We start from the raw sequence: 9,919 nt of genomic DNA, 5'->3' as shown, positions 1-9,919 counted from the left end.
ATGGACACCCTCCACTGTCAATAGACACCTTCAGTGAAGAGGGGCTTTTATCCCCCTGCCCATCATTTCCATCCTGGGGAAGAGGGAGACAGAACATGGGAAAGATTCATCTGAAGAGGTGGACAGAGCCAAAGCACAGGGGACTGAAAGCCCCAGTGTCTCATGTCCTCCCCACAGTATGGCTTTTCACAGCTGATGTGGGTCATAACGCACAAGGGACAGAATGAAGACATGAGCATCTGACCCCAGTTCCTCAAGCACAATATGTCTCTTTCTTCCTAATTTCTTAGAGTCCTAAGCAATGAGCCAAACAAAGCCTAGGGATTGAGTGAGGAGTGAGGTGGAATGTGTGTTCTGGCTCCATGAGAATGCCCCTCTCCATTCTATTTTCCTCCCTCCATGTATCCTCTCCCCACCCACAACCCAACTCCTGCCTATTACGCACCCCGCTCTTGGATTACAGGGCCTTAGCAGGCTTGGGGTAATTCCAATACATCATGAGATCCACCAGGAAGCTGGGCATATAGCTCATGGGGAGATAGAGGAACTTGGCATCCCAACCAGCTGAGTATCTGCTGCGGGGATGGCAGGCAGTCAGGGCGTGTTCCATGCAGTTGGTCACCAAGGACAGATTTCCAGCCCACGGTGCCTTCAGAAAATCCGACATCTTCATTACTGTCCAGAAGGAGACACCATCCTAGTTATTCTCATTTTCCAGCCCTCCCACTTCCAGATCAACTTGACTTCCCCCAAATTCTGTTCTCTTCCAAAATCATGGTCCATATCATATCAGTAGATTTCACTGCAATATGTCCTAGCACTTTGCAAAAAATACATTTCAACACTAAGTTAGTGCCTTCTAGTACCTTTCCAAGGAATACAAATACTACATACTAGAGGTCTCTACCCACCCTAGAAATAGAGGCACCTGAAAAAGGGAGGTACTAATACAAGCTTGCCATGATTCCAGGGATGTATCCCTCTGTGGCATCAGTCTCCTTTCCAAATTAAAAGCGTTTCAAAGTGAAACTGTTCTCTAGATCTACCAAGCCTCGATCCTTCACTTCTGTCACCAGTTGACCAAACAGAGACCCTGGGGATGAGCTCATATCTCCTCTTTGTGGGTAACTCAGAGCGTGGAGGATAGGACTGAGACTGGAGGAGGTACTAATGATGTATTTCTGAATATTTTTCCAAAGCCCACAGCTTACTCACAGTCTGGAAGATAGTTGTCTCCATAGAGTTCCTGGATCTCTGGGCTGGAACGATTCCACGCTGTCCGGAGATTTTCATGAAATGCCTCGTCTTGGGTCATATTGGTCAGGAAGTAACCGGGCTCAATTATAGCCACCTTCACTCCGAAGTAGGAGAGCTCCCTCCTGGAATGTAGACAGGATGAGGGGCAAGGACTTGAGAGGTTGTGCAAGCAGAACATGAAAGAACAGTCAGACACCAGTACAGGCCTGGGTGAGATGGGCTGGGAGCTCTCAGAAGTTGAGAGGCACAGAAGCCAGGGAGAGAAGCTCATGGTGATGTTACTGCTTCTTTATAGAGTTTGACCATTTTCCCAATTATTATACACCCTGTGCCTATCAGCTCTACATCTGAAAGACTGTGCTGCAGAGCATCGCTTAAAGGCTGCCTCTTCCTATTCTCTCACTCCAATCAATCACCATGTCTGTATATTACGTCTTTCCATAGTCCACATCCCCAGTCTCCCCTCTCTCACTCCAGTAACCCCTCTGTCCTCTAAGGAGCATCCACCTGCCTGTGGACAGAATTCCCACACATCAGAGCCACCCTCTCTCTGCAACCAGAGGTCTCTACCACTGATTTGACTACGTGGCTCCCTTGACTAATTGCTTCAAGGGGTACACTTCCCCCAAGGGCTCCCAGAGCCTAAATACCGCAGCAGCTGAGCACATGAAAGGCCTGCACAGACAAAACTATCCATTATTGTGCCTCCAATAATTTCTGACCATGGGCCCTCCTGCATGACAGTAATAAGTTGAATCAAACTCTATAGGTCTGGGACCAACTGGGGTTGCAAAAGACACGAACATGCTTCCCATCAAAAGACATAACACAGTAAGTGAGAGGGACCTAGAAGGAAGATGCATTAGGCCTGTGATATATGAAAACCCCTGTAGAACACCCCCTCTTGCCCCCTTCCCTACCTCAGTGAATATGTGGAGAAGAAGAGAAGGGCCTCCCTCCCAGACCATCACCTGAGGGAGTCCGAGAAGGCCTCCACGCCGTACTTGGACATGCTGTAGCCTCCACCAAGGAAAGCCAACCGGCCCATGACGCTGGAGACATTGACCACACGGCCCCTCGCCTTCCGCACCAGGGGCAGCAGACTCAGGGTCACATCAATCACTCCCAACAGGTTCACCTCCAGACAACTCACGAAGTCCTGTTTGGTCAGCCACTGATTGGGTACCATCATTGTGCAAATGCCGGCATTATTCACCAGACCCCAGAGTCCTGGGAAGAGTGAGGACGAGAGGGCAACACTGTGTGGTCCCAGGAGAGAGGACTGAGCCACGGTGCCATTCACCCTCCGACCCGGAAGGACTTTAGGAGAGAGGCTGCAGGGGAGGGGCTGGAGCAGAGACAAACACACTCCTGGGGGTCTGGGGAGTCCAGACCCTGTGAGCAGTGGGAGGACAGGAGGTGTGCCTCCCTCCCAAATCGGTCTTCACACCCTGCCTCCGGCCTGGTGACAAAGAAGAAGTATCCCAGTGTTGATGAAGGCAGGTATTGAGCTTGAGGAAATCTAGTGGGTCTATAGTCTGGAACTCAAGAGTGAAGTTTTGGGTTTTCACAGTCCATGGTGTCTTTGAAAGGGAAAGTCAGTGAGTTGTGTACAACTCTTAGTGACCCCAGGGACTATAGAGTCCATGGAATTCTCCAATCCAGAATACTGAGTGGGCAGCCTTTCCCTTCTCCAGGGATCTTCCCAACCCAGGGATCGAACCCAGGTCTCCTACATTACAGGCAGATTCTTTACCAGCTGAGCCACAGGGAAGCTCAAGAAGACTGGAGTGGGTAGACTATCCATTCTCCAGTGGGTGTTCCTGACCCAGGGATCCAACCAGGGTCTCCTGCATTGCAGGCAGATTCCTTACCAACTGAGCTATCAATGGTGCCTTTGAACGCTAATGAATATTCCCCAGCTTTCAAGATTTTCTGACAGCTTCAGGACTGAGTGCTCAACAGTTAGTATGAGGAAAAGAGAGGAAACATAGACAATGAGGATGGGTGGGGAAGTGAGGAAAAAAGGAATCAAGAGATGAAGACAAAAACAAAAAAAGATGACCGTAACTGAGTGCAGATTGGTTGGGTGAAACAGACCTGAAATCTCAGGATTGTGGGAACTTAGTGGCAGACCTGGTATTGACCTCTAGGACCTGGGCTTGAAACACCTGCACTTCAATACTGAGCAGTGTGTCTCAGGAATCTGGAGAATTCCAAGGGCTATTTTGGGGGAGGGCAGGGATGCCTCTCCTTACTCTTAACACCCAGAGCACAGAGTTCACCCCCTACCCCAGAAAACTCCACCTTCTCCTCCCACTCACACAGGAGGCCACCCTGGCTTCATCTTCTTGATGCAAATTCACCCAGCTTAAAGGAAACCACTTGCAAGAATCCAAGACACAATCCCAAGGTTTTAAAGTAAACCTTTAGCAACCATAGGCCTCATGGCAGCAGCAGCAGGCATTCAAGGTTGCTGGGGTAAGGGAACCAGAAGTTCCACACAGAGAGCTGAGTCGCTACCCTGTTCAGCAACATGCTTGACTTGTACGATGAATACAGTCCAACCATCTGTTATCAAAGACACAATCACCATACATGATTATAGTGTAGGGACGTGGGTAGAAGCAAGTTTGCAGAAATATCATTTCTGTGGAGTATGGTGAATACAAGATAGGAAATAATAATGTATCATACCATGAAATACTTTTTAGTAAGTGATGCTATTTTAATGTGTAGTATTTTCTCAGTCATAATTTATGATGTTTTTGAAGAAATTTTTATCATGTTCTAAATCTATTTATTTTTATATAGTAGAAAGAAAAGGACAAATATGTGTAAATATAAGATCATGTATGTCAAAACACTAATAACCCTTATCTCTGGGTGGTGAGATTTTTAGAGTGTTTGGCATATCTCTAGTTTACATAGGCAGATTTGTAGGAATTTAAAAAAAAAAAAAAACAGTAGAGAAAAGCAGAAAGCAGAGAGAGAAAGTGACTCCATAGTAGTTTCTTGACTTCCCCTAGACAAACCCTGAGAACTCGATACTGTTATTTGAAGATGAGTGACATTTAAAGCCAAGTGGAATGACTATGGGTCACCAACAAGAACATGATCAAGTGCTGAGAACACAGCCCAGCTCAAGTGCTGCCCTCCGACCCCCTTGCAGCCTTTCAACCAGAGCCCCCACCTCCACCTCTCCTCCAGAAAGTCCACCCTGATCACCCTGCTCACTCAGTAGCAAGAAACCCAGACTTTCTGTTGAGACAGGAGGGAATACCAGACAGGGAGTCTGCAAGGACACAGTCTCATCAGGGAAATGTCTCCCCCAGACTGCAAACCCTCAAGGTCAGGAGGTAGGGGTGAGAGTTAAAAGAGGCTCGTCTGATCAGCTGAGTGAGGTGAGGAAGGCAGGTGGGACTTCACGTCTAGGAAAACACCTTGGACTCTTCCCCAGGGTCCTGACAACCAGTGCCCCTCACACAGAGACGAAGTAAACAAACAAGAAATGTGGGCGGTACCTCTGTCCCCTGCACGCTCCTTCACCCACTCGGTGGCCGCAGCGATGCTCTCTGTCTTGGTGACGTCCAGGATCACCGTCTCCAGCCTGTCTGATGTCTGGTTCCTCAGCTGCTCGGCCCCCTGCTCCGTCAGACATGCAGCCAGGACCCTCAAGCCTCGCAGGTCCAGCTGCCTGGCCAGCTGGTTCCCGAAGCCAGAGTCACAGCCCGTGATGAAGACGAACTTGTCCCGGAGGTGGCTCACCACCTGCTTCTCCTGGTACCAGCGCAGGAGGTAGTACAGGACCACGAGGACCGCCAGGTACAGCCACATGGCTTGGCAGGAGACGGACACACACAGGTTGTGGTGAATAGGGTCTGGTTAGTGATCAGACAGGAGGAATTAAGAACATGCACCAAGCTGGTTGGCATGGAGGCTCCAGACTCTCTGGCATGGACTTCTCAAGATTTTCCTGTTCACCTTCTTCAGTGAGTACTGCTGACGACGATCCCAGTGCTTGCTTTTTGGTACTCTTAACCCGCTTCTCATCGATACCATTGCATTTCCAACACAAAACCTTAAGGATGACAATACCTTTCCCAACCTCACTTTCCTGGTCCTCCCACTCCTCCCTGTTTCCCTCTGCCCACCTCCCCCTTCTCAATCCTCACACCCACACACACATTAGAAGTTTTGCATTCCAGATTTCATGGTTCACAACCAAATTGTTCCCTTTTTCTTACTGAAGCCTGTGACCTGGGTCCCCCAGGTTATTTTACATTACAGGAGGCTTTTTCTAATGAAGATTCGTATAATGGGATACACTTGGAATCAAGACACACATGACTTCAAAGCCCAGCTCTGCTGCCAACTAGCTGTGTGACCTTGGCAGCTGGTGAGCCTCTGACCAGCTTTCCTCTCTGGCTCAGCTCACAGAAGTCCCTCCTGAAAGACTAAGTCCCTTCAGCCTCTCTAGGATTAGAAGGAGAAGGCAAAAGGGAATAAGGTTTCTCCTGATACAGTGGCTCTCTGGACCAGAAAGATGTTCAGAAGAGCAGTGGGGGTGTGTGAGGCAAAGAGAGGAGACACGAAGGGAATGAGGGGCCACAGGCAATGGGGAGACTTCTCCCAGATGCTGGGACGGGTGTTGGAAGGACTCAGGCAAAGCTGCTCTAACAGGTGTTCCCCTGCCAGTCAGTGCTCTGGGCATCTCCCTACCATCCACTTTTACCACAGCTTTGACAATGAAACAGATGCCCCTCGAGCCCACCCCAGCAGCCGAGATACACAGAGAGGAGGACAGATTCAGCCTCTTGTGGTCACTGCCACTTGCAGGGTGCTGACTGCCTCCTGAAAGGAGTCATCCCTCAGGTGGCAATCAGCAGCAGTAATGGAAAGCATGGTCCTGAAGAAAGCAGCCTGTGCCTGCTTCCTGGGTGACCACCAGGACCCTTTCACAGGGGTTTCCCAAAGGGTGAGGAAGAAGAAGGCCAGGATGGAGGATGGTGCCTTGGAAACTGTCTTGAAGCTGGAGGAACAGGCAAGTCTTATACAAACACTAACCCTGTTAAGGGTGAAGGTGGTGGTTTCTTTACTTGGAAAAAACAGGAGATTTTTTTCTCTACCATGAATTCCTTCACCATAAATTCCCACGGGTCCATGTAGCAGCCCCATCCCACTCCTCACATCATCATCTTCCCTTTTCCCATATGAAAGTCACCTGATGACTTGTGGGGTCTCAGGAGCTTCAAACTCCTGTTCCAGGTGGGTACAATGACAAGCAGGTCGGGAGAGAGCAGTAAGAGGCAGAAGCTGGGGTGACACTCACCTGGGATCTGCAGGGACCAGAGCAAGAAAACTTTCAGAGGCAGTTCTGTCACGGAGACTCACTGACAAGAATCTCTGCATCTTATGTCCTTGGAGGGGTAGTTTGGCCAGATTCCAGGGCAGAACCTCTGACGCACATACCCCTTGGCGTAGCCCCAGAGTATCTCAGTGGGGACCACTGTCAAGCTAAGGCCACCCTCCACCAACTGCCTGTTCTACACCCAGGACACGTCCTCTGAACATGTGGGGGTATAGGTAACAAATGGGGGAGCAGGAAGGGGTAGGGAGTGAGGGCAAACTGTGCAAGCTTGTTTCCAGCTCCACTGTCTGAAGTGGAGACTCTAAAATGCAGAGACCGATCAGTGTGATTAGGTGATTGGAGGGGTTGGGGAGTCACTGACCACAGGCAACTCACAAAAGCCAGGCCAGCCCAGGGAAAGAGTGACAGCACCTTCCCTTTGGCACTCCTGTGGATCTTCATAGCATGGGTTCCTGTCCCTGCATACGTCCATCAGAGCAGACCTAGCTCCTACCTCAAGGAAGGCGGCCTGGAAAAAGGAGGAATGGGGCTCTGCTGAGGGTCCAGGCTGAGAATGTGAGCTGGTGTGCCCTGCACCTTTTTTCCAGTGCGTTTGTTCTTCTGCCTTGTCTGAGTTGGGGGCGGTGAGTCACAGTCCCCAGAATTGGCCATGGAACTTATCTCAGTGCAACCCTGAGTTCCCCATCCCCTTGTAGGACCAGCAAGGAGAGTCAGGGTTTGTAACCTCACAAGTCCTCTGACATTCTGTAGAGGATTGCTGGAGATGAGTCCAGACCTCCTGAACACAAACCCTCAGGGCATAAAGTGAATTAGTGATGCTTTACTTGATTTCAGTTGGTTTGGAAGGTCTGGCGGTGTGTGTGCGTAAATAATTATTTTAAAATCTGGGGTCTTCAGGTCAAGCAAGAAGCTCTAGGTTTGCATTGAAGAGGAGAACGTGGATCGACCTTGAGGGGCTGACACACCACAGCCTGAAGGATTCAGAGATCCTTGAGGATCCTCTTGGTCACGTTCATCTCTTCAGCAGTCCCCTCTCTGACACCAAGCCTTTAAAACAGGTTTGAGTTTCAGGGGTCATGCAGCATCTGACCTCGTTCTCTGTTTGCTTGAAAATGGTGATATTGTTCTATAACGTAAGGTTTCCCTAAACACGCCGTAATATCAATTTTGAACAAAAAGAGATAAAGTTTCAGTTTTTCAGTTGACTCTTGGAGAAGTCCCTCCCACTCCAATTTGCCCTCAGCCCAGGTATCTGTATGACTGTACAAATACCTTCTCCACTGAGTCCATACTCAGACCATCATGACAGCAGAGGACACACAGAGAGCAAGGGTCTCTGGAAGCACTGGGACATCAGGGGAATTCCTGCCCTGCACACAGTAGGTGCTCAGGAAGCGTTAGCAGAAAACATAAGACCGGGCTCCAGAAGTGACTCTCACGCTCCTCCACTGGAGGGTGAGGGAAGGCGAGGCTGGGGGACCTGGCAGGTGGCAAAGGATGGAGGGTAGTGATTCTACAGGAGGGGATGGCAGGAGGACCGTAGGGAGGCTTCTGGTGAGAGAGAGGCTACATGCCCCCAGGGAAGGGTTCAGGCCCTGCCTCTCCCCTGCCTTGGCCATCCTTGCATTAATCCTAAGACCCCAGGTCACACAATAAGCCCCAGAAATATACATTAGCCCCTCACTTCTGCAGACAAAGGGATGCCTTCAGTTCCTTCTTCAAATCCTCCTCAGGTCACCCACTCACCCCTACACCTCCTCAAGGGCACCTTCCTCTCACAGACACACACCCACTGCTGCCCAAGGCCGTGGTCACAGTCGCTCGTCCTGCATAAAGTTTTCACCTTTTATTTTAAGGAAAATATAATCAATGGAAATGCATGGTTTCAAGACAAAACAAAAATTGGTTTCTGTGTCCCCGTATTGAAGACACCGTTTTCCAGCCAAGATTGGCTGAGTTGGCACCTAGGCTGGTGTGTCAGGCTGCTGGTCCATCCTCCACACATACCCCTGACTACAAGTATGTTTAGGGAAGAAGGGCTTTTATCTCCCATGCGCATTGCAGTGGGAGGGGGAGCCTGGCCAGGGCCAAGGCGAACCTGGAAGAGGTGGACATGGGCAGAGGGTAGGGGCCCGAGACCCTCGCAGCTGCTCAACCTTTCCCTAAATGTGGATTCCTCTGGGTCGCAGGAGGACCATAAGGCTCAGAGCCTTGAGAGGCTGATCAAGGAAGACAACACAGACAAGAGCTATTCATCTTAGTTTCTCACTACAAAACATGTTTCTTCCTAAGTAATGTCCCAAAAGAAGCCTGGGGAGGAGGTGGGAATGAGGTGGGATGGGTGTCCTAGTAACACGAGAACCCCACTCTCCACCTTATTTCCCTCCCCCCATGCAACCTCTCCCCTCCCAGTACCCAACGCCTTGCTACCATGCACCCCAGTCTTGGGTTATAAGAAACAAAACAGCAAGGACTATCACTCACAGTCTGGTTCTACAGGATTAAGCCATTCATCACTACACTGCTGGCTTATAATGTCCAATGAAAGAAACTCACAACAAAGAGCAGGAAAAGGAACTCTGCTCTGGGAAAAACAGCTGATAGGCCATCAGATAGAAATATTTCAAAAGAAATTCTTTATTACCAGGGAATCTTGCATCTTTCCATACTTAACAAAGCACTTAAATCATTAGCTGAGATATATATTTCTTGGGACTAACAATAACCTTCTACTGAGATGTACGCTTGATTGCATATATCCTTCAACCAAAATTACTGGTTTCTGTTTCTGCCTCTTTGGGGCAGGGCCTCAGAGTTATCCTATAAACTCTATCCTGGGACATTGTCCTCATGGGGCATTGTCCTCAGGAAGACACTAAATCAGCTTAACTCGCAGCTCTTACATTGCGGGGTTTCTTTTATTGCTTTTTTTAAGTTGATGTCATGGGCTTCTCATGCATCTCCAATATATCATGAAATCAGTCAGGAAGGCGGGCATGTAGCTTATGGGGAGATGAGTGAGCATGCCATTCAGGCCAGGTGAGTAACGGATCTGGAGGTGGCTCGTGGAGGCGTGCTCCATGGAGTTTCTCAAGAGTGTTAGATCATTTTGGCTTCAATATTTCAATTGACTTCATGACTATCCAGAAGGCAATCTCATACAAATATATTCTCATTTCCCAACCCTCCCACTTTATTTTATATTATATAGTATATACATTATATTCCCCTTCTTTTTTCAGATTTTCTGACACATTTTGGACTGAATGCTCAACAATCAGTATGAGGGAA

At 49.1% G+C, this 9,919-nt stretch overlaps 1 protein-coding gene across 2 annotated transcripts; it reads right to left on the bottom strand.

The window, feature by feature from the left end:
* Positions 1 to 457: 457 nt before the first annotated feature.
* On the bottom strand, positions 458 to 5,094 carry LOC138078514 (retinol dehydrogenase 16-like). Of its 2 annotated transcripts, XM_068971359.1 has the most exons (4): positions 4,782 to 5,094; positions 2,229 to 2,487; positions 1,216 to 1,379; positions 458 to 675 (listed from the first exon to the last, which is right to left on the bottom strand). In XM_068971359.1, exons 1-4 carry the CDS (start codon positions 5,092 to 5,094, stop codon positions 458 to 460), a joined length of 954 nt encoding a protein of 317 aa, XP_068827460.1. The 2 variants fall into 2 exon arrangements, with proteins under 2 accessions (XP_068827460.1, XP_068827462.1); XM_068971361.1 differs by lacking the exon at positions 2,229 to 2,487 and having other exon boundaries at positions 4,782 to 4,918.
* Positions 5,095 to 9,919: the final 4,825 nt, after the last annotated feature.

This window comes from Capricornis sumatraensis, chromosome 4, assembly GCF_032405125.1.
Source record: "Capricornis sumatraensis isolate serow.1 chromosome 4, serow.2, whole genome shotgun sequence".
Taxonomy (NCBI): domain Eukaryota; kingdom Metazoa; phylum Chordata; class Mammalia; order Artiodactyla; family Bovidae; genus Capricornis; species Capricornis sumatraensis.
The sequence above is the reverse complement of the archived record's forward strand: the minus strand, read 5'-3'. Positions and strand labels throughout refer to the sequence as shown.